This window comes from Musca domestica, unplaced genomic scaffold, assembly GCF_030504385.1.
Source record: "Musca domestica strain aabys unplaced genomic scaffold, Musca_domestica.polishedcontigs.V.1.1 131, whole genome shotgun sequence".
Taxonomy (NCBI): Eukaryota; Metazoa; Arthropoda; class Insecta; order Diptera; family Muscidae; genus Musca; species Musca domestica.
This window is the reverse complement of record NW_026712174.1, coordinates 1,590,940-1,617,445: the sequence shown is the minus strand read 5'-3', so window position 1 is coordinate 1,617,445 and position 26,506 is coordinate 1,590,940. Positions and strand designations below refer to the sequence as shown.

At 33.7% G+C, this 26,506-nt stretch overlaps 1 protein-coding gene across 3 annotated transcripts in view; it reads right to left on the bottom strand.

Moving 5' to 3' along the window:
* Positions 1 to 3,968: 3,968 nt before the first annotated feature.
* Positions 3,969 to 26,506, bottom strand: part of LOC131800937 (calcyphosin-like protein) — a 47,496-nt gene continuing 24,958 nt past the window's right edge. The window contains exons 1-4 of one of the 3 annotated variants that reach the window (XM_059118810.1): positions 8,942 to 9,071; positions 4,811 to 4,962; positions 4,580 to 4,757; positions 3,969 to 4,454 (exon numbers count right to left, since the gene is read on the bottom strand). In XM_059118810.1, the coding sequence (XP_058974793.1) occupies positions 4,140 to 4,454; positions 4,580 to 4,757; positions 4,811 to 4,962 (645 nt within the window). In that variant the 5' untranslated portion in view covers positions 8,942 to 9,071 and the 3' untranslated portion in view covers positions 3,969 to 4,139. Of the gene's footprint in view, positions 4,455 to 4,579; positions 4,758 to 4,810; positions 4,963 to 5,024; positions 5,035 to 8,941; positions 9,072 to 26,506 lie in introns of those variants that run through there. The other 2 variants (XM_059118811.1, XM_059118809.1) reach the window with 2 other exon arrangements.

The following is a 26,506-nucleotide window of genomic DNA, read 5'->3' as shown; positions in this document are numbered from 1 at the left end:
CAAACGTGTAATATCAGTCCGAATAGTATGGAATTTTGCACGTACGATCAGATTGGACCTAAAAATAGACTTTTTTTCTTTTTTTTTTTTTTGTTTTTCCTACAGGAGCGTAGACAAACAAATCGCTCGGTCTACAAACGCGTGAGCATGCCAGCTACCAAAAGCAGGAACATGCCGAATTTCGTCCGCATACACGAAGAGTTTGTAATTGGGATTTATTAATTGTCGTAGTACATGCAAGTCGTACAGGAAACTGCATTATTTAAAAGTTGAAAGACATCTTTGTTGCTATTAGGGGGATTCGAGGTAGAAATTTGAAATACATAGCGAGTTTGGTGCATCAAGTACACGAAATCGGCCGAAAATATGTATGGAAGCTGTATCCAATCCTCAACCGATTTCGATTTAGTTTGGAAAATACATTTTTGTACCGAATTACGTGCCAAATTCCGTAACAGATTTAAAATTTCATTAAAATTCAAATACACGAAATCGGCCCAATATGTATATATATATATATATATATATATATATATATATATATATATATATATAAGCTATATATACAGATTCTACCTTAGAAAGGAGGGTATATTGTAAAACCTCGTCGTAAAGTATATATATATATATATATATATATATATATATATATATATATATATATATATATATATATGTAGTCATGACCAGCATAAAATTTTAAGTCGATTTAACAATTTCCGTTCGTCTGTCTGTGCGTCTTATACAGCCCACATTATTTGACGTAGAGATTTGACATTTATCACAATAGTTTTTATTGTGTCTAGGATGGTTGGTATTAAAAATAAGATTTTTCGGTCAAGTTTGGTACTCCACTCCAAATTTCAATGTAATCAAACACACATATGGTGTTATAATTGGACGAAAATACATGGGAACTATATTCAAATCTGTACCGATTTAAATATATTCTTTTTAATTAACGTGTTTAATGCATCAACTACACGATATTGGCAAAAATATATATGGAAGCAAATCTGAACCGATTTCAATATAATTTGACAAATTTATTTGCAAACTAAATTCCACATTCCAAATTTCATTGAAATTGCAGATACATAGAGAGTTTGGTCTATGAAATATGTGATATCGGTCGAAAATATATGTAGGAACTATATCAAAATCTGAACCGAATAAAATAAAATTTTGTTCCAAATTCCGTTACACATTCCAAATTTGAAGACTGTATCTGTAATCGATCACTAGATATGTGCATGCAAAATCTAATTTTTTGGAGTTACCTCTGATTTTGATGCTAAATACCAGTTCCAAGTAGAATTTCAAAAATATATAGCCTATGTTACTTTCAGGCAATCCTATAGTATATATTGAAGATCTTTCGACTATCGTCAGCAGTCATCTCCAGCAAGAACGAGTCATACAGGTCGTTTTAGTTTTTGTCGCCAATAGAAAAAACTCTTGACTCAAAAATGAGCTACCTACTCAATTTTTCGTAACTGGAACTTCTCACCAACCTACTAATACATTACTTTATTAAGGGCATATCACTTGAAATTAGTAGTTATTATTTAGCCACTGAATGTCGGCAAATCATAAGAAAAGAAGTAAAACAAGTAAAAAAGCTTTAACATCGGCCGGGCCGATCTTTTACCCTCGACCATTTGGAACGAATTCGGCAATTTTCAAAAAAAAAAAAAAAAATAAATAAATAAATAAATAAAATCCGTTAACCAATCTGTTAAAATCTTAAAAACACCGAATGTAGCCGTTATATTAGGGTCTATACGACGACGTGGACGAACCTCAAATACCAAAATTGAAACAATTCTGTTGAATAAAGTCACTAAATTCATCAAAATACCAAATATTGGGAGGTACCGTTATATGGGGGTTATACGAAGACGTGAACCTGCACAGACAATTTTCTGTCTTAGGCTGTAGTATCTATTACGAACTCTAATGCTAAATTTGAAACGATTTCACCAAAATACTGAATATCGTGCCATGGATCTGCGCAGATACTTTTTTGTGTTAGGTTCTAGAATCCGTTACGAACTTCAAATACCAAATTTGAAACAATTCCGGTGAATAAAGTTGCTAAAATCATCAAAATACCGAATATCGGGAGGTACCGTTATATGGGGGCTATACCAAAACGTGGACCTACATGGCCCATTTTCAATACCAAAAGTCCTGCAGATATAATTTCGTTCGGAAGCTAAAGTGATTTTCACAGACGGACGGACATCGCTAAATCGACATAGAATTTTATGCTGATCAAGAATATTTATACTTTGTGGGGTCTAAAATGTGTATTTCGAGGTGTTACAAACAGAATGACAAACTTTATGTGTATAAAAATAGATAAATCTAAAAAATGAACGTTTGTTTTGTCCGCTGCTGGTATTGAACTCTCGGTCTTCAGATACCCAATGCGCCACTGTTATGAACTCAATGTGTTGTTTCAAGTCTTGCATCTACCCGAACAATTCATCGATCCTCGTACTCACAACCTTCGGTTGTTATTCCATTATTTGGTGATGTGGAAATAGAGTTATTTGGTGTTGTTAGTGTTCTAAGTATAAATCGTTATTTTCATCCTAATTGTAATACAGATAGTAGGTTGTATAAATTACTTTGTAACACATCTTCCAATATTTTGCTTGTTATTCAACATCTCTAGGGTAAAAAGTTTTGTACGTCCGTATTACCCAAATACGCTAAGTCCATATCTTAAAATTTACCATCTAATAAAATTGTAAAAATTTATCATTTTTAGAATTCACATAACGGTATCTCCCAATATTCTGAATTTTGATGTTTTTGCGACATTATTCACCGGAATTGTTTCTAGTTTCGTATTCGAATATTGTAGTGGCCTATGACAAAAATTGTCTATGCAGGCCCATGTCTTCGTATAGGGCCCAATATAACGGTAACTGTATTATCTGTATTTTTCAAAGGACTTTTTTGGACACTTGCACATTACTTCGAAATTGCTTTTGCTTACATCTTTTTTACTTGTTTTGTTTTATTCACATCTCTTTTCACCATAACAAGGAAGAAATTGTTCAATAGTCAATGTTGAAATTGTTCAACTTTTAAAATTTCGTACGCTCGATGTATTTAGCCTAACATACCAATATGGCTTGAGAATAATATTACAATAAGCTTATAAACATAAGCCTTAAGCTTGGGAAAATGTTGAGAAAACATTGAAAAATGTTTGTGTAACAAGTATAGAATAATCGAAATTGAATCCTTATTTATAAGCTTATGCTTGCAATTGTAGAATAAGCTGACGAAACAAATATTATATAAAGCTTATTTTTGTGATATAATAAAATATTTATTTTTTAATAATTTTACACATTATTTTCATCGATGGACATCCCAGCTGCCTCTGCCACTGCCTCTTGTAACTTTGATACCCTGAAGCTTTCTTCTCCTTTATTTGAGCTCCTGCATCTTTTCCACTAAGACTACACTTCTATTGAATTCCTTCAACTTTTTGAATGTCTTTTATCTGAAATGATATTGAAAACATAATACCACAGATTCCCTGATTTATTATTCATCATTACCTTAAGAATTCGGTCCGGAAATAGGTCCTTAATTCGCGTGATTTTGCTTTTTACCAAAGAAATTAATTTTTACGAGACAATTTTCTTAAAAAACCAAAACAAATTTGTCAAAAAAGGGCAGATTTGGGAAAAGTTTGTGCAACATAAGTATTTCTCAAGCATTGTTGAAAAATTCCTTTGACAAATTATTTTAAAAATATTATTCTCAAGCTGTGTTGTATGTAAATACATGCGTTTTACTTGTCGAATTTTAAAATATCAAAATTTTTCAACCCATATTTTTTTATTTTTCAAGAAAGTTTTCTATTTCTACTTCATTTCGCTCGGAAACTACAGTGTTTTCCACAGACGGATTTAGCCAAATCGACATAAAATATTTGCTGATTGATCAAGAATTTATTATTATTTTTATTTTGTTTTATTAATATTTTTCTGACTTATTGCAAACAAATTGAGTCTATCTTAAGTGTAATAGCATTTTTAAAAATTTGCTGTGCCATATTTTTTATATAATTCAAAAAATGAAACGAACAATTTTTAACATTGTCAAAAAAATTAAAGTTTATAGGCTCGACGCATGACCAAGTCAAAGTAAGCATCGTTATCAATTGAAGCACTGACACCTGCATAGTAATTAAGGAAATCTTCCTTGGGAATTTTTGCATTCAAGTTGCCAGTGTTGCCATCAAAATTACTAAGAAATTCAGAAAGTATTTGTTTTTCCGTCACTTCCCCACTCAGATACTTGGGATGGTCCTTAACATTGTAGAGATTTTTCAAATCGTTTACAGTTATGACTCCGTTGCCGGAGTGATCGGCCTTTGCAAATGCCTTTTCAATTACATCCAAACGAGAACGGATCATAGGAGGCTATTTAAAAAGAATAAAGCTAAGTTAGGTAATTCTTAGATTATATAGTTCAAAATAACAAACAAAGTTCATGATCTTGACATGTGTTCCTGACAAACATTAACAAATCGTCTTCAGGTCCTTACCCTTAATTTTGATACAAACTCCTTAGTGTTGATATGACCACAATTATCACCATCAAAACAAGCGAAGATATCCTTTACTTCGTCATCGGTACAATCTATTCCACTTTGTTTTATTGCCGCTTTAAAATCATCAAAATTGACTGATTTACTTTCACCATTTTCCATATTTCGAAGGGACCTAGTTTCGAAAAATAAAGATGAAATGGAACTGCTCGGATTACAACAAATTACCTGCACAAACTAAGGATACCAGCGGATCCGCGAGTGAAGCACTTCAATCTCAGTTTGTCGATCGGTTGTTTTTCCAGTCCATTGGCCAATTCTCGTCTTGCCCGATTTATAAGCGTTGCTTCCTTTGAATAGAAATCGTCGCGAAAACTCATCTAAAATTACAAGAAAAATATATAAAACAACCAAGAAGATTAGTAAGAATAAACTTATTTACATTTAATAAATTGATATGGATAAAACCACAGCACTCCCCAAGATAATAATCATTACAAATCGGACTACCAACTCATTATTTCATGAAGGAGTATCGCTCGAAAAAAGTGGCCACGAATAATCTTCTTCTTCTATATATATAAAAATCAATTGTTGTTCGTTGGTAATGGAATCAGTTGAAAACGGCTGGACCGATTTGCACAATTTTTTGTACAAACATTCGTCATACCCCGAGTTAGGTTTTTAAAGAAAAAAATATTGACCACGCCTCCTTTTACGCCCACTATTTCGATTTATCTAAAATCATTATATTTCCCAAATAATGAAGATATTGGTTTAAACATTTGTACACGAGATACTGTTGACCTTCCCTCCAACTCTAAGTATTTGTTTGGGGGCTGAGGAACTGACCACGCCTACTTTTTAATCTATCTATACATCTATCTATATATATAAAAGAAAGTTGTGTTAGTTACTACACTTATAACTTAAGAACCGCTAAACTGATTTTAATGATTCATTCAAATTCTGAATTGTCTCCTATCCGAAAAGGATAATATCCAAACAAAACGCGTAAAAATGTGATATATTAACATTTCCATTTTGACTTTTGAAATGTACAATAGTATTGTTTTATTTTGCATAATTTTTTTCCATTTTGACTTACTTTTTTTCTAATGTACATTTGTAGTGTTTTTTATATTTTATTTTTGAATTCGAATATTAATACCAATTTATTTAATTGACTTGATTTCTTGAGAACTGAAATTGATGGCGGGTTACATGGAAGTGTAGTACCGAATTATGTGGTGGCGAAACGGAATAGATGATATCGAAATAATTTAACGCGATCACACCAAAGTTAAAAGATAATTACTTTTTCAAAATCGCTAAAAATCACGAAAAAGAGATCTCATTGAAAAATTCTCAAATCGGGAAAATATTGAAAAAAAATTTCAATGGAATTGAATTTTAAAATAAAAGTACATTCTATTGACAAACTTTGTAAAGATCTTTAAACAGTTGCTGTAAAAAATCAGCGAACAAATGGAAGATTTTTTCAATTTATTTTTCTTCTTTTGTCATTTTTTTCAATTTGTATTATCATATTGAATTCAGTGGATTTTTTTGTGAACAAAATAAAGAATAATTTTTCACACTATGAAATAAGTGCGAAATACGATGTTAACTGACATTTACCTTTCAACTCCAGGACCTACATCGTGGAAAATGCGAACACATTTAAACAAACAAAAATAACCGAAAAAAACTTAATGGGGCTCATTTCAAAGCGTGGACCTACTTCTTTCATGTGACAATAATCCGTCCAATGGGAGCTGAAATTTTTTGGAGTACAATCAGTAAAATACCAAATATAAAGGGTGCAAAATAGTAGAGCGAATGGGACTTTTAGTAAGAAAAGGATTTCTATCCTTCCAGAAATTCTTCCCGAATATTCAAGATGCCTTAAATCGCTTTTGCAGGTCATGATATCGATCATATATAACCATCGTATGATTTAAGCTATATTTGAGGTCTTCGCCACTTTTTCCTATTTTTGGTCCTTATTCGGCATCTTTGTTTCTAAGGGGGTAGAGAACCTCTTCGCATAAAATTTCCGGAGTAGGGCCCATATTGGCCTTGACCACATTCATCAATTGATTTTGCTAAAAAAAAGTTTATTTATGGTACCCTGGGGTAGGGAACCATCATACAGATAATTGCCACATAGGAATTCATTTAAGTAAAGTCCCCACATTGGAGTATCCCCAAGTCCACTTTCACATCTAATGTGTGGTCAGAAAAGAAAATTTTGTATTCTATTGAATTTGTAACCCCCAAGAGAATATTGGTTGGGAACGTAGATTTGGGATGTACATCTATATGAAATAAATTGTGAAATAAATTGAATTATAATATGATGAAAAATATGGACTTTATGGGGTCTCCAATTTACAATTTAAATGACAAATAAAATTAGTTCCCATCTTCCGGTAATGGGTGTAAAATAGTATTTATATTTGACTATTCTGAATCAGTCTGCCCTCAATTATGAGGTGGATAAAACTAATTTTACTTATTTAAGTCACGAGAGAATTTTTTTTTTTTTTCAGTGTGACATGCTATGTTTCCCTGCTATATTTTTGATTTGGCCTCTATTTGTCATCTTGGATTATAAGGGGTGAATAAAGTTTCAATGTAGGTCGATGTTTCGCAGTAGTGGCCATATAGAGGTACTTCCTGATTTTGGATTTTCTTATGACTTATGAGGACTCTAATGCACAATCTGAGGTGCTAATGGGATTAAAAAAGTAATTAACTTTGGCTATTCTTAAATCATTCAGCCTTCAATTATGAGGTGTACAAAATACAGTAAATTCCAAATTACTGCTCATTTGACTTAATATTAAAAATTAATCGACCAGTACTTGAACACTTATAACAGTCATATCTGTGAATTATTATGCTTTGACAAATATGCATAATAGACAAAAACTACGGACCGGCAACGCGGACCGGGCCAGCTAGTATTCAATATATATTGTACTTAGAGATCTGCGCCGTATTTTTGTGCCCATTAAACTTTGCAATAGTTACTGGGAAAATCCAGAAGAGTATGAAAGTACAGAAAAACACTTCTAAATCGTTTATATTTTTAACAGTGTTCAATTAAAAATGTTTACATGGTGAGATGAAAAAACTGCAACCAACTTCAGACTGCTATCATATCTAAGCCACTCGTCCGACAGCTGTTAAAATAATTCCGGTGACAGCTCATTATATTGCATACAAGCGTAAAAATGCATTTCGGTGAGAATTTTCCAGAAAACAATTATTCTTGGTTTAATTCAAGCGTGATAGTGTGATTTCTTTATACTTGGCTGGAAAATCACAAGTATCTATCGTTAGAGCACTCCAGTATTTGAATGTGAATAAATCTTTTGTGTCTCGTACCATCGCTCGCATCGTAAAGAAGCAACTTGATCGAAAAAATGGCTCGTGAGCTGAACATATCGCAATATTCAATTCGACAAATATTGAAAAATGAGCTCGGGGTAAAGCCATTGAAATTCCAAAAAGTGCCAGAACTTACACCGCAACCGAAAGAAGATAGAGTCAAAAGCGCTAAAGACTTGCTTCGCTTGGCCGAAAGTGGTGATCTACCGAATTTGGTTTTCTACGATGAGAAAACATTCATTGTCCAGCAGTTTATAAACAAACAAAATTATCGTGTTTACTTGCCAAAGAGGTCGGCATTCCAACAGGATCAGCACAATCGCACTCAACACGCGCCACCCAAGAATGTTTTCAAAATTAGATTTCTTGCTTCATTTCCAGCGCACAATGGCCACCAAAAACTCCGGATACCAATCCGTTGGACTATTGTGTCCGGAGTATTTTGGAAAGCAAGGTTGGTACTACAAAATAACAATACAACAATATCGATCACCTCAAGCAAACGCTTCTTCGGGAATGGGCCAAAATACTGCAGAGCAACATTCGGATAGCGTGTGACGGTTTCATTGGCCGCTAGAAGGCCACAATTCGTATCAAAGGTGGCCAATTCGAACAAATAAAAAGTTATTCTAAAATTAGATGCTTTTTCCGACATTAGCGCTTGACTTTGTTGTAGTTTTTTTTTTATCTCACCCTATAGATGCACAATTTACTATTTACTTCCTTACTACTCTTCATCTTCTGACAACAAAAGTTTGTAATTCATCCAAAATTTTGGGGTCTACATAATATTTTCTTGCGACCCACATTTACGTTGATATTCCAGTAGAGTCAAATTAGCTTTGCTGCGCTCGTTATAAAGCAAAGCAAAAGAGCATAGATTGTATTGTGTCACAATTTCATATATCCACATTGGGTAGTTCAATATCCTAGATTTCGGAGATAACAAGGATAACTTACTTCTTATAAATTTTAAAAAAATGTTTTATCACAAAATGTTAATTTTATTAAGAATCCGAAAAGAAGATTTGCGTGCAACACTGTCAAATATGATATCGATACTGTTCTTCAAAATCAAATGCTCTTACACATTTTGAACACAAAAGCCTTAGAAGAAGATCTAGTTGCCGAACAAACGAATATAATAATATGGTTCGTAAAGAACCAATAACAATTAAAATTAATGCCATAACATCGACAAATATCCGCTGGCAACGAGCGGCAAGAGCTTGTATGTCAATATTTCCCTTCTGGCAAATAAAGCATGTAACTACGTTTAAGATACTTTTATGGAAGCGGATGTTGTTCTGAGACATCTGCATAATACTTGGAATACTTTAATGGGCGTGGTACTCAAATAAATATAACTCGATGTTATGTGAGATGTTTTTGTTGGGTGCAGTAAATTCACATATATAACGATGGCCCTAATTTGGAAAATATTGAGATTTAAACAAATTTTCCAAATAATATTCCTGAGCATCAATGTAGTTTCCCTCGTTAACAATAGTTGAAACCCCACTTCTTCTTACATTGCCATTGCGTCAAGCTCGAAATTTACTTTGTTTGCCCAAAAGTTGTTGTACCTCACAAAAATCATATCATGTCTCAATTCATAACTCATAAAATATTGGGATTTCATTAAAAATAAGAAACTTGATTATGTTAACCCAACAAATTAAACACTTTCCCCATTGAATGCTGTCTTATAGTTTAACTTGGCTCTTAAAGTGTTAACCTTTACGATTTACTTACTTATACTTTATGACGTGTGCAACAACTACATGAGATTCATTAAAAATGTTCACTTTATTACGGGTAAATGCGACCGGGCTTCACAATGCTTAATCGAGCGTAAAATCAAAACTGAGAAAAAAGTAGACAACATTTATGTTCTTTTGTTTTTATCTTCGGTAATCGTAAATGTTTTCATACTTTTAATTAAGTTGGGCAACGAACACGATATTGTCAACCATAAATGGCAAAACGTGATTGATATCAATTCGAGTTTCTTGTGTGTGCGTGTGTGTTTCTGTCTGTTTTTGTCATTTTTCCACAAATAGTGACTGGCACACAGTAATGGCAGAACCGAACGGAGCAAAGAAGAACATATTGTATTTTCCCCCTAAATCTCGTAATAATTAAAAATCGTATGAACAACAACATTGTGTTTTTCTAAGTACGGGTAAGGTAACGTTTGGTGTATCTACAATTTTAATTTTAGTCTACCAATTCTCTGTGTTGCTCTGTGGCTGCTGCAGTTTTTTTTTTCAATTCGCTAAATGAAAAGATAACCTCATTTAATTATAGGTACCGAAAAAACACTGCGGAATAAATGGATAGTACCACATTTGGGGCTGGTAGAGAAACTCATATATGAGAGACCCTGAACAAATATTTTTTATAACAATAAATTTTCTTTTCGTAAACAATTTTTAAAATTCCAATAGATTCGTAAGAAACGTATTAGCCATTAAAAAAACTGGATTTCGTATAAAAATTGAGAAACCAGTTTTCACTATACTGAGTTCTTGAGGAGTCAAAAGTTATCGATTTAAAATCACAAATAAAGGTAATACATACATGATTGGTACATTGCACTATGGGGCCAAAGGCATGTTTTTGAGGGAAAAAATTACAGGGAATAGGGAGAACTTCTAAATTTCGTTTTTAGGTCCTAGTTAGAATGAGAACAACAAGAACATTAACAAGAATATAGATATAGCTCCAGCGATATTCGGTACGAGGTATGAGATACAGTTAAGAAATACTTTTGACAAATTTGGTCGAAATCGGTTCAGATTTACATATAGCTCCCATATATATTCCCTTCAACATTTTTCGTAAATAATACACCAACCGTGCTATTTTTGTCTAATTAGGTTGTGCCTTGGATCATACGATGAAATTCCGTTAAGATTAAAGTCTGCCATATTTGAACCAAACCAATCCTATTATAACTATAGCACTCATATACAGAGTGAAAAGTAAAAACTGCAACAATTTCAGACTTCTGTCATTTCTAAGCCACTCGTCCTACAACTGTTAAAATTATTCCAGTGACAGCTCATTATTTTGTTTACAAGCGTACAAACGCATTTTGGTGAGAATTTTCCAGAAAAAAAAGTTATTCGTGATAGAATTCAAGCGTGATAGTGTAATTTTTTATATTTGTCAAGTGGCTATCGTTAGAGCACTCTAGCATTTAAATGTGAATAAATCTTTTGTGTCTGGTAGCGTAGCCCGACGTCAAGGAAGAGGACGGAAGCAAACAGCAACGCAAGCAGAAATTCGAAAAGTATAGAAGCAACTTGATCGAAACCCGCGTCGTAGTGGCCGAAGAATGGTTGAACATATCATAATATTCCATTTGGCAAATATTGAAAAATGAGCTGGGGGTAAAACCATTGAAATTCAAAAAAAGTGCAAGAACTTGCGCCACAGCAGAAAGAAAATAAACTTAAATGACTTAAAGTGTTGCTTCGCTTGGCCGAAAGTGGTGAACTACCGAATTTAGTTTTCTCCGATGAGGAAACATTCGTTGTTCAGCAGTTTGTAAACAAACAAAATGATCGTGTTTACTTGACAAAGAGGTCAGTTGAAAATGTGCACCTTCGTTTGGACACTAGAACTCTTGCGCCGGCCATGGTTATGGTTTGGGCCGCCACCCAAGAATGATTACAAAATGAGGTTCCTCGCTTCATTTCCACCGCACAATCGCCACCAAAATCTTCGGATACCAATACATTGGACTATTGTGTCTGGAGTATTTGAAGGGCAAGGTTGGCACTAAAAAGTTCCAAAGTGTTGATCACCTCAAGCAAGCGCTTCGCAGGGAATAGGCCAAAATACCGCAGAGCAACATTCGGGCAGCGTGTGACGGTTTCATTGGCCGTTTGCAGGCCATAATTCGTGCCAAAGGTGACCAATTCTAACAAATCTTAACTTATTCTTAAATTTGATGCTATATTCGCAATTTTTTGAATTCATTCAATAAAATTTAAATAAATTTAAATTTCACAAAATTTTCTGAGGTGAAAAGGCTATTAGTTTTTAGGAATTCAAAGGGCACGTTCTACTTCCCATGCGTCCTTTAAAAAAACGTTTTTTTTATATTTATTCAAGAATTGTTATACGATATTGTGAAACTTTCAGAATCAATCGTATCTTTCATTTTTGCGTGATCCAACCGACCACGCGCAACTACTCAAATATTTAAAGTTTAGAAACTATTGATGATATGGTGTTAAACTTGGTAGGGGCAACATCAAAATAATTTACTAAATATTAATCGGTTTGGCTTATAATAAACAATTGGACATATTGACGGTGTGCGGAGGAGCCGCCATATTCCACTCACATTATTTAGAGTCAGTCTACCATTCATACCACATTTATGTGATTTATTGATTGCTATTTAGAAATCTTTCAAAAGAGCGAATTTTAGACATTTTCTACCAAAACTTTGACTAAAATCATCAAAATAACAATACATGTATTTTCTGTAATAGTAAGTGGTACTCATTTCGAACTCCTTGCAGTCCTATGTAATACCCGACGAACATCTTCATACTTCTATAAATAGGTTGACCATATGAATGTTACCGAAATACGTCGAGCGTAATTTAATTTACCTTGTCAAATTTTACTGTCAAGAAAACAGTTTCCTATCTCTGATATTTATAAATAGAAATTTTGACAAAAATCTTTAACATATGATGACTTTACTTCCCTTATTCCACTTTTACTTCCCTTATTCCGCGATTGCGTTGAAAATTGTGATTTAAACATCAAATTACCAAAAATTCGAACACCCTAACTAGAATATACAATGTTCTTCAAGAGAGGGCGGTATCTAATGTTAAGTCCAAATTCTGTCCAAGAATGTAGCTAAAACTATAAAAAAGCCAAATAGCGGGAGGTACAATTTTATGGGATCTATAATAAAACATGAGACTTACTAGGACATTGCCACTGGAATACATACTGCTGATTTCAAGTAGTTACAAATGAAATAACAACTTTAATATACGCTCCATATCAGAATAGAGGATATAAAACATGTCAGCTACGTAATAAAAACTATTGAAATTGAAAACATTTATTGGAGCCCGGTTGGCTTGTAGATCAAAATCGCAAAAGGATTGTGGGTTCTCAGGACACACTTTTTAAGGCTTTTATATATATTTCGCAATATTTAATACACGTAGAGCTTTGAAAATTTAAGGATAGCTTTTTTACTTTTTGGTATGGACCCGATATAAGGGTAAAATTTGATTTCAAGCATTTTTTATTTTTTTAACTCAAATTTTTCTTTTGATTTCGCAAATTTTTATGTCGCAAATGGGCCGAAAATTAAATACACACCATTAAGTAAAATTTTTTTTAATGAAAGTATTTGGATTCAAACGTATTCCACTTTAATCATCAAATACCATTGAAATAGATTGAAGAATGCAGTTATAGTGGGTGGAACCGTTATATGTAGGTCATACCAAAGCGGGAAATTTTTTCTTCTACAAGAATTGTTATCTATTGCCAGTCTTGAGTACTAAATTGACCGTGGAAAATGTGGATAGAATCATCAAAATGTCGAATACCAACGGGTATTATTATATGAACATGTTGGACCAATATGAACAATGTTTTAACACCTGTTGTAGAACCTATTATGTACTATAAACATTATCTATTTTGAAACAAATAGAAAATGAGGCCTAAGTCGTAAATACACCGAATATCATAAGTTACCATTATATGGAGGCTATATTAAAACCTGGGCCTATACAGACTATGTTTAGCCACCAGAGGCAGAACCTGTTATAAATTCTTAATGACACATTTGAAACTATTCCGTTGAAAATGGGATAATAGTCATCAAAATACCGAATATCCGAAAGTACCTTTTATACAAGGAGTGTAGTACAACGTGGAAATGTACAGACATTGTTCTGCCACCAGATATAAAACCCCTTACGAAGTCTTAATACCGATTTTAAAACTAATCCGACAGAAAATATGAACTAAATTGTCAAAATGCCGCATTTCAGTAGGTTCCGTTTTATGAGGGTTATAGAGGTAGAATCCGTTATAAAATCTTTATACCAAATTTGAAACAATTCTGTTTATAAAGTCATCATAATCAGGCCATACAGGCGAATGTCCTTGTATTTTTGTGAACCAAATGTAGGTCGGTTTTTTATCCGATTGAGATGAAATTTTCCAAACAATATTTGTTTGACCCGAGGACGAACTCTATTGAGACTAGTGAGGATCGTTTCAAATTTAGTTATAGCTCACATATATATCTTCAACCGATTCAAGTGGTCATTGACGAAATAACCACTTGTTAAAAAAAAAACCTTAGATTGCGGACCATATACTAACGTGTTTGGAAGTTCAAGCAACCTTTTTGAAATTAAAACAAATTAGATCGTAACAGACTTGCTCTATGTCCATCCTTTATAGGGAAGGTACCGAAGCAGTACACCATTCAGACCATAAACTTGTTCCATTTTATTTGATTGAAGTGTAAATTTTTTTTTTGGAAAATATGGGGAAGGTAACAGAAAAATTCGTCTACTTCCACACTTTATCTAACACTGATATACCGAAATATTGAAATATACAAATTGTAAACAAAATCAAAAATTATTTTTTTTTTTGGTAATTGTTTATCAGAATTGGTTTTGTCCCATATTCACATTAAATCTACATTTTTACAATGTTATGAGAAATATGATTTAGCATATCTCCCAACTCGATCTAAATTTTGTGTAAATTACAATATACCAAATTTGATATTCTTGTCGACTACTAATATCCTGAAACTGATATCGACCAAATCCCCTTAGTAAATTTTTTTATATTTTATAAAAATAGCATTGTTGTGCAATAAAATAAATGTTCCATGAACGGCTTTGAGCTATTTCACAGAAATTGATTTTAATATTTAAAAAATTATCCGAAAATTTCCAGATTTTAATCAATGATTTAATGTCATGCAATCTTTACTACTTATCTTCCCACATTAACCGACTATGAACCACGTTTAAAAAAGGTAGATAGTTTACCGCCACAAACAAATATTACCCCAAAATGTATTGATGTTCAAAATATTATATTTTTGTGATTTGACGCCTTGTGTCAGGCGCTGTATTTAAAGTCTAAGGTCTAAGCATAAGTCGCAACAAACAAACCAACCTCCATCTGCACAGCCATCTTCTGTAGTATTCACTATTCCAGCCTTTTGCTAAACACATTTTTGCTAAGAAAAAATCCTAAGATACTTATTATTATTGTCGAGAGTATAGCTCAAAGCATGTGAGTACCTTTAACAGATTAAATAACATTGTTGTTATTATACCAGCGTTACAAGAAAAGTATATTTGTATTGTAATGAAGCGGCAAAGCTGCACCTACATTGTTCATACCTTTTTACCGACAAACACACACACATATACACTTAATGCAACTATTATTATAACATGATTAAAAGAAAGCATGACAGATGGCTGCAGTTGTAGCCCTCACACACACAGACATACAAACACAGATGCAACTGAAGAGATAACAGCAACGCGCACAGCAAGGTTGCAGCAGTCCTTTCTTCCATTATTCTTTTGATCATGCACTTCTTATTTCTCTGATACACATAGCCAAACACACCTACATGCATATGCATGTGTATGTATGCCCAAAAGAACGCACATCCGCATAGATCGCCCTAAAGACCGTGATGGAAAATCTGAGCGTACACACACAAGGACTAGCCGAGGTAAATACATTTTCACTCTTTGCCGTGCTTGAAAGACGTCAGAAACACTCGCTATGAAATAATACATTTGGCCCTACTAGTTGTACATTCTTTTCAGATGAATGCATCCATCTCTCAAAAAATAAACAATATACACTTTCGGATGCATGCACGCACACACACACACACTAGCAGGACAAAAGACTTAAGTCCATTCTTAGGAAAATCATTTTCACATGATTATGATTGAATATTTGCTTTTAGAATAGGATGAAATTGTGTTCTATATTGATTTGTGTAGATACACACTAATTAAGAGAGTTAACTAAATACACAATAATAGACTTAAGCATTTTCCAATGTATTTCGGTACAAGCGAATGGGCTACATAAATATAAATATATTAAAGGAATAACTATAAATACTATGTAGTGTCGTCATATTTTAACGCCCACCAATCATTTGGTCAAAACCATTGATTATTTTTTCAATGAAAGTGTTTCTTAACCCTTACTTTTAAGACTACAGAGGCCAAAATGCGGTTCATCGAAATATCGATTTCATACCTAAGGTATCTTTGGGCGAAAATATGTTCAGACATAATGTTTAAATAAAATGGATGGGATCAAGGATCAACCCTATTGGATTAGTTGTAATAGGTCCCGGTTTGGATATAGATGTCATATATATCTTTCTCCGATATCACATTTATTGTGCACCAAATTCATAATGTCCTACAATTTCAAATACGGATATATCTATAGCTCTCATACACGCGTCGTAAAATGCCATCGAAAACACTTATATTTGGTGCAAATTATCACAGTCTTATTATTTTGAAATTAATTTATATAAATATATTGCTGCATTATAAGTTTTCCAAAAAAATAACACTTAATCTTACATAAAATGTTAAATACGAGCCTGATATCAATTATATTTCACCTATAGACATCCTTGTTATATTTGATTCATATCTGTTTAAATGTATATGTATATTACCAGAGATCTAAGCTGTATCACAGCCACAAAACTCGTAGGACAACAAATATGATGACAACTTAATTTAAATTTCTATATCGGCTTAGATTAGGCCATTCCAATGTTTTTTTTTATATTGGATAAGGCGAAAAGAGCTAAGATCAGCCTGGCCAAACTTTTAATACCCTCCACCACTTGAAGGAAAAATTTCCAAAAAATTTCCTCGAAAAATACCTCTCGAAGGAAAAGCTTATATGGGGGTTATACGAAGACGTGGTCCTGCATATACAAGTTTTTTTTTTTTTTGTCATAGACTATACTATCCATTACTAATGTTAAATACGAAATTTGAAACAATTCCCGTGAATAATGCCAAATAGAGGGTGCCGTTATATTTGTGGGCTATATGAAGACGTGCACCTACATAGACAATCCCGTCATAGGATTTGGTACCCACTAGGAGCTTCAAATACGAAATTCGGAATCTGCATACGCAATTTTTTGTCATAGGCTGTGGTACGAAGTTTATGTACGAAATTTGAAACATTTCCGGCAAAAATTTCGCTAAAATCATCAAAATACTGAATATCAGCAGTTGTCGTTTTATAGAAATAAACGATAACGTAGACATATATAGACAATTCCCTTTCTAAAGTACTCAGAAGAAAATCCTTGTGTAGATTTTCAGATAATTCCATTGAAAAATGAAAAATGTGGCTAAAATAATCAAAATACCGAACCGTAACCCCGATGGTTATATGGAAAATATCTAGGCGTACCGTTATATAGGAGGCTATACGATATCATGGACTGATATAGAACATCTTCGAACATGTTCTGCCTACAGGCAACAGAAAAAAAGTTTTAGTTTTTTATCTTAATTCGTTTTGATTCTAGCGTCTTAGAATTTTTCGCCGGTTAAGAATATATATACTTTGTCAGGACTAAAATTATTATTTTGGTCCTACAAATCCCATCTAAACAGGGTGAAATGAAAAAACTGTAGCCAACGTCAGACTGCTGTCATTTCTAAGCCACTCATTATATTGTTTACAAGCGTACACAAGCAATTTGGTGAGAATGTTCCAGTAAAAATGTAATTCGTGATGGAATTCAAGCATGATAGTGTGATTTCTTCATATATGGCTGGAAAACCACAAGTGGCTATCGTTGAGTACTCCAGCACTTAAATGTGTATAAATCTTTTGTGTCGTTCCATCGCTCCTTACCATGATACTGGTAGCATAGCCCGACATCAAGGATGTTGACGTAAGAAAACAGCAATATCAACAGAAATGGTTCGAGAAGTAATGTAGCGACTTGATCGAAACCCGCGTCGCAGTGGCCGAAAAATGGCACGTAAGCCGAACATATCGCAACAGGACTCAGCACCATCGCCCTCAGCACGCGCCACCCACGAATGGTTACAAAATGAGGTTCCTCGCTACATTTCCAGCGCACAATGGCCACCAAAATCTCCGGATACCAATCCGTTGGACTATTGTGTCTGAAGTATTTTGGCAAGCAAGGTTGGCACTAAAAAATACCAAAGTGTCGATCCCATCAAGCAAGCGCTTCGCCGGGAATGGGTCAAAATACCGCAGAGCAGCATTCGGCAGCGTGTGAAGGTTTCATCTTCTTCGGATTAGAAAGAGCCTTACCAGTCGAAATTTTTTCGTATAAACGCTTAATGGTGTTCTTAGAAGGAACACTTCTCACATTTTTTAATGTTTTAAAAGCACGTTGAGTTTTCACAATTGACTTCTTCTGTTGAATATAAATTTCAACTATTTCGCGTGGCATGAATTGGTTCATGGTAAAAATCTGCTTGGACTGACGCTTCAAACGCGGTATGTCATTAAGCGATGTGACATCTCTGTCAAAAGTTATGGCGTTGCCAGATGGGTCCGTCGAATATGGACAACCCTGTATTCAACTGCACTATTATAAAATGTTTTGTACGTTTATATTACCCAAATATGCCAGGTCCATATCTTATAATCTACCAAATAAAACGTTGTAAAAATGTATTCTTTTTAAAATTCACCCAATTCCAATTTAAAATGCACATTTTTCAATTGCAAAAATTCACATTTTTGCATCATTTATTTCTTTTTTCAACACACAAAAAAGGAATTGTTTCAATTGTCAAAGTTGAAAGTGTTAAACTTTGAAATTTTGTATGCTTTACATGTGCGATGAAAAGCGTCGACTTAGTGCGAATTTTAGGTAACGCCGTAGAATTAAAAATACATATAACAAGTAAGCAAAGGCTACAGTCGAGCGGGGCCGACCGTTGAATACCCTACAACACTATAATAAACGATACTATTTATATAGGCGAGATACTCGAAAGAATTCCACAAGATATTGTGACAAATTATAAAAGAAACCATCAGGTTTCGTTCTCTAATTTTCGTATAATAGCAACTTAAACTGATTTCCTCATTTCCAATTTATTGGTAGATGTTGCACTTAAATGGTCTTCCTAGATCTGGAACCAATATTTCCCAAAGACCTATAATCTCTCAGAAGTAGCAAAAGATTAACATTTATTATTGGTTTTTGACTGAAACGCATCTATATGACGTACAGATATTTGACTATATTCTTCCACGAAATCAGCGTTAACGAAATAGTCAGAAGTGCGTCTTTCCCGTATTTGTGAATTCTCCAAAGAGTCCCTGGAATAAACATTTTCGTATTTTTTGGCAAACTATTTCGCACATTGAATATTTTTGGATGGCCATCCAAAACTGCTTGGCTTTTGCAATGTCCGGTAACCCCCATTCAAATGTGCGTGAGGATCGGGCGATAATTACGACCTGCTGACAATTTTACAGTTTTTTGGTCCATTTCAACCCCTAAATATATTGCGATCATCTCCAAAAAGAGTAGGCTTCTATTCTGACCCTCATCTTATACCCATGCAAAATTTCGTAAAGATCGGGCCATAAATGCGATCTGTATATGATATCCTGATATTCTAACTACTTAGTTTTGTTAGCTGTAGAAATATTACCAAATGTTCAAATCAAAATGAAAATATGCCAAAAATATGACAAAATTGAAAAAATATGAGAAAATTTTACAAAATCAATATTTTCATCTTTAGAGAGATATTTTTATGCGATTTTCTTAGACGTTTTTTCTTTCCTGCCAAGAGGCCATTCTGAATTAATGAGAACTGTCGAAATCAGTTCAGCCGTTCTCGACATATAAGAGATCTTTCAAGCAAATGTTCTTTGATAGACATATATATCGCACATATTTTGCTATATATCCGATTTGTTGGATGTTAACATCAATGTAAAGGTCAGGAGTAACCTTGTCAAGGCTTCGTGATTTCGCCGGGATTTAAAATATTCGCGGTTTAACGAAAAATGTTGAATTTTTTCAACACAAAATATATGGTCTATTTTACCCGCTAAATATTATCCGATGACCACCCTAATTGGTAGGCTTCTTCCCCGCCCTAAACTCTAGCTACATGCGAAATTCCACGTCGATTGGTCTATAATTGCGACCTGTATAGCTACTGCAAAATCCGATATTTTTTCAGTATTTGGTCCATTTCGACCCCTAAATATTATGCGATCATCTCCAAAAGAAATAGGGTTCTATTCTGACCCTAGCCCCACCTCCATTTTAAATTTCGTGAAGATCGGACCATAATTGCGACCTGTAGAGTGATTACAAATTAACATGGACAGACGGACAGACTGACAGACGGACGGACGGACATACATAGCTAGATCGACTCAGCTCGGCGAGCTAGGAAGATCCATATATACTTTCCTATATGGGAAACCAATATTTCGAGGTGTTACATAAATTCTGGCCCAATCAAACTTATAATACCCCCAACACATAGTGTTGTAGGGTATAAAAACCAAATTGACATATAAAATTAAAAAATACAAAAAAAAGGTTGAAATTTTATTTTGTTAGTTGAAAATAAAAATATTCTAAGACCATTAATTTCTTGGAAATACCATCTCTATCCATATGATATTGAGAGAAAAGGTGCGATTGGTGATTCTGAGGTCAACATATATACCACTATTCAGCTGGCGGTCAAGAATCATGAGAATGAGAAAAAATGTCTCAAATCAGCGGAACTTCAACATATTTGGGAGTTAAGGAATGCTGTGGACGCCTATTTTAATAGATATGATCTTATGAACCAAAAAGCCGTATTTATTGGAATCCATTAATGTACCATTATAGTGATCAAATTCTAAACTATTGACCTTTTTAACAATTTTCAGGAATGGAGTAGCAGACATGTAAATTTGGCAAAACCCCAGCATAAGATCACAGATATTAAAGATCGTAAGGATGTATCATATAGAGGTAAATTTTATGATTTTCCAAATGCTAAGCTAAGGCTTAAACGGGCGATGCCACCGAATGGATGATGTTCACAATTGTGGTTCTTAATTAACAGGTCTCTCCAAAGAAATCTTACCCGTTCCGAAAAAATTTGCAACATCACAGTAAGTTTAATACAAAAAGTTGTCCTATATTGCGATTTTTACAGGGAAATATTTCAAAACTTCCCATGAAGTTTTAAACTTTAATTTTAATAACTCTGAAAATGTGAAATTGGTGTCAGATTTTCTTTACTAATTTTTCTGTGAAAGATATAGTAAAAATAATAGCATAAAAAGCTTCACTTCCTCAGGTGCCACTCCCGCAATTCAATTGCGAGCCTTATAGATCACGAAGTGGGTGAACAATGCAGTACAAACTTTGCACATACACTTCGCAATATTTCTACCCTTATAATGTGTAGCGTAAAGATGGGATATATCGGTCCAATCCATTTAGTATCTTCCGACTTCTGACTATTAGCTGAGGGAACTAGAAGAATTCCATATTAACCGATACGATAATGAAAAGTACAGTAGAAAAAGTAAAATAATGGCTTATGGGTTGTATATTTTTCATACATCTTGTCATCGGAAACTCGTATTAACAATGTGTAAAAAACCTCTATTTTCATAATAATTTTAGAAAAAAATCTATCACATTTTAAAAGTAGAGCTAAAAACAAAACACATTTATCAGCGTTTTGAAAGATTACATTATAAAGTAACATCAAAAGAGGGGGCAATTTTATCCTCCACAACACTTTTATAATTTATTTGTATCCCTTGGAGTCTGTTAGTTTTAGGCATATAGCGTCTTCTGTATTTTACTGATAACAATACGAGGATTGTTTTCTTTCTTTTCGAATTTTAGAAAACGCTGTTTACGGAGATATTGAGATTTTATTTAGAATATTTCTAAAATTTATGATTTTTACCTAACACGAAATTTAATGTTTTTTATATACTATAGCTTAGCCCGGTGCGCTTCGCACCCGTAATAATCGCATCCTCAATTAAATTGTTGTGGCGTTTTTATACCCTATACCAAACAGTGGTAAGGGTATTATGTCTTTGTGCATTTGTTTGTAACATGGAGAAGGAAGCGAGATAGACACATAATTACTTTTGAGGATCTCCATAGAATCACTTTCTGAGTTGATTTATGTATGTCAGTCCGTCTGTCCGTCCGTCCGTCCATGTATTCTTGTGAACAAAATGCAGGTCGCATTTATTATCCGATTGAGATGAAATTTTCCAAACAACACTTTTTCCCAAGGACGAACCCTATAGAAATTGGAGAAAATCGGTCAACATTTAGATATAGCTCCCATATATATCTTCGTCCGATTTGCCTTTTATTGTGCGCCAAACGTGTAATATCAGCCCGAATAGTATGGAATTTTGCATATACAACCAAATTAGGCCAGAAAATAAGTATGCCAAAATTGATCGAAATCGGTTCAGATATAGCTATAGCTCCATCTATATATTTTTCATCCGATTTGTTATTTTTGTCCTCCGCAGCCGTAATATGCACTCTGTAACAACAATATTTGGGGAAATATATCAAATACAGCTCAGAAATACATTTGGTAAATTTTATCGAGATCGGTTCAGATTTGGATATAGCTCCCATATATAACTTAGTCCAATTTACTTTTGATTGTGCACCAAACGTCTAATATTTGCCCAAATTGGATGAAATTTGGCACTTGCGACCGAATTGAGCCTAGAAGCTAGTATGTCAAATTTGGTGAAGATCGGTTCAGATATAGCTTTAGCTCCCATATATACTGTTCATCCGATTTGTCATATTTGTTACCCACAGCCGTAATATGCACTTCGTAACAACGATATTCATGGAAATATATCAAATACAGCTCAGAAATATCTTTGCAAATTTTATCGAGATCGGTTCCGATTTGGATATACCTCCAATATATTTTTATCCGATTTTAAAATAATTGTGCACCAAATGGAATTTAAAAGATACAAATGCTTCGGCGTATTTAGTCCTTTGAAATTTAAATTGTTATGCGCAGCTCTACTAAATTAGAAAAGTGGTGTAGGGTATCATAAAGTCGGCCCCGCCCGACTTTAAGACTTTCTTTACTGGTTTTATAATAATTTTAGGAAAAAATCCATGACATTTTGAAAGTAGAGCTAAAGACAAAACATTTTATCGGCGTTTTGAAAGATTACATTATAAAGTAACATTAATAGAGAGGGCAATTTATTCCCTCCTCAACACCTTCATAATTAATTTATATTCCATGAAGTCTGTTAGTTTTAGGCATATAGCGTCTTCGGTATGTTACTGATAACAATACGACGTTTGTTTTGGTCAATGTTTCTTTTCGAATTTCAGAAAACGCTGTTAAAAGAGATATTGAAATTTTATTTAGAACATTTCTAAAATTTATGTTTTTAACCTAACGGTGCGCTTCGCACCCGTAATAATCGTATCCTCAATTAAATTGTTTTGGCGTTTTTTACTGTTAGATTAATACCATTGCCAAGCGTTGTGGCTCAATCCTTCTTAATAAAATCATATGCCAATCTGAACCGATTTTAATACAATTTGACAAAATTACTTTTACACCAAATTCCGGCACTTATTCCAAATTTCATTGAAACTGGAGGTACATACCGTGTTTGGTGCACCAAATATGTGAAATCGGTCGAGAATATATATGGGTGCTTTCATCTTTATTGGAATCGGACATATATGTCGCGTTGGGTGCATCAAATATGTAAAATCGCTGAAAATAAATATGGGAGCTATATCTAAATCTGAAACGAGTTGAATATAATTTGACAAACTTATTTTGTACCAAATTTAGTCTCTCATATATGGGAGCTATACCCAAATCTTAACCAATTTCTAATTAATTTGTCGAATTTATTATTGGAACCTAATTCCGCCGCACATTCTGAATTTCACTGGAATCAGACATACGTATCGTGTTTGGCGCATCAAATAAACGAAATCGGTCGAAAATATATATGGGAGCTATATCCAAATCTGAACAGAGTTCAATATAATTTGAAAAATGTATGTCCGTTTAAAATTCCGTTACACATTTCCAATTTCATTGAAATTAGAGATACATAGCGTGTTCTGTGTTTTTTTTTTTAGATTTTTTAGACAAATTCCATCACACATTCCAAATTTCATTGAAATGTGGCATACATCAAATACATGAAATCGGCCGAAAATATATATGGGTGCTATATCCTAATCTGAACCGATTACAATATAATTTGGCAAATTTATTTTTGTTCCAAATTCCGTTATGCATTCCAAATTTGGAGACTCTATCTGTAATCTGTCAAGAGATATGTGGATATAAAATCTAAATTTTTTGAACTTGCCTCCGATTCCGATGTCAGTTTCAAGTGGAATTTCAAAAATTTATATAGCCTATGTTAGTTTCAGTCGATGTTGTAGTATACTTGGAAATTTTCAGGAAAATCTGTTCAAACATAAACACAAACATACAAACATTTTCCTCTTTTATAGATGTAGATTTTTTCTTTGGAAACTTATAGTGACATTTTATGAAGAATAATTTTGTCTTTGATACCATTCTTCTTAAATGATTTTTTGAAGGAGAATTTGTAATATATTTACGTAAGGTACGTCTTAATTCTGTGTAAGATTTAGATTTTATGGGTCTTTGTGACGCGCTTAAAGATTTAAAGTTTCGTCAAAAATAATTCTCACACTCTTGAAACGGAAGTCCAAATTTTTCAAAAATATGTGGAAGAGAGGGATCTCGTCCCCTCTATTTAAATCAATTTGTGATGTACATTTTTTTTAAACGCCGTAATACTTGTCTTCTATTTTAAACTCCAATTTCATAATCTGTTGGATTTTATCCATTATTATTTTTAGAGTTACACAGTGTAATGGTTCACAGTCTATTTGAAATAGATTCGAGTAATTATTCAAATATGAAGACAACTTTGATACTGATATCACTCCTGAGATTTTTCTATTCGCATAGAATCCTCTTTAGAATAATCTTCAAATACAAATATCTATAGTATTCAATTCCAAATGCCAAACTTCAGCATTAGTCAATGTCGGTCGTGCAACCTAGACAAGAGAGCTACCTGTAATTATGCATGAACAGATACATTTGTATGTAAAATAATCTGGAGGACATTCTCGTGTAATGAATAAAACATATGTGCCAGTGTTGCTGTTGCCGTCCATCCGAAATGTCTGTTTAATGTACTACCAATTGGCCTGGTGTTATCGTAAAGTTCATGAAAACTTCAGTAACATGAGGCTTAAGTGACATGACATTAGACAACGTTGAGCAACGCAGCACTCCATGGAGATGGGGGAATTCCCAAACACTAGTCTGCACCGGCACAAGAGCGGGGCAGCCTAACATTGCACAGAACAATGCCGCACAACACTCATTTGCAAACTAATGACATAATGATGTTTACGTGTTAACAGTTGCCCCATTTGACCATTTGGTGCGGACAAAAAGTCAAATGGCCGGCCAATATGAGTGTGTGTGTGTTCACCCCATGTGAGTCTGGGAGTTAACGGACGAGCAGAGACATTAGAAGTCACAGCCCGCATGTTATTTTTGAGGATTAAAAGTTGAATGTTCTCTGACCACATAATGCGGGTATTAAATGATTCCTTTGTAACAAGTGTTATTGTAATAATGTAATAGAGATATTTTTGGCTTTTTCAAACAAAATATTTGCTTTTCATGCAAGTTGTGTTTGCATCGGGCGGAGGCACAAACACGCTCATATGAGTGTGTGCGTACGAACCATCAACATAAATATGGCACACATATTATGTACAGATGTATGTGGGAATGTATTTGCAAGTCTATTCATATTTTCATTCACGTACGATTTCTTAATATCCGTTTGCCAGTTTATAGAAACGTAATAATATAATCAATCAAAAATAAATGGTAAAAAACTGTGATCGACCGATTGTCAATACCTTTTATCAATATGTTACAACAAAATCTATATTTGTGTTGTGCTTATGAGGCATGGATAAAAATATTTTTTTCTAAAATAAAGTTTAAGGAGTTATTATGAAACCAGAACAATAAGGTCAAAAGTCGGGCGGGCCGAATTTATGATACCCTATCTGAACTGAATTTTACAAAAATCTATCCTATTTGAGGTGATATTTCAGTACACAATGAATCTGAAATCGGATGAATATTAATGTTGAAGCTATATCCAAACCGGCTCAGAGGTATATTTTTCTATATCTGATAGCTGGTTTTGTGGAGTGCATTTTACGGGTGTGAGGGACTTAAATACAAAACCGAATGAAACATATATGTGAGACCTATAGTTAAATTTGAACCGATGTTCTCCAAATTTGAATTACTTGCTTTTGGGCTGAATTCGATCTTA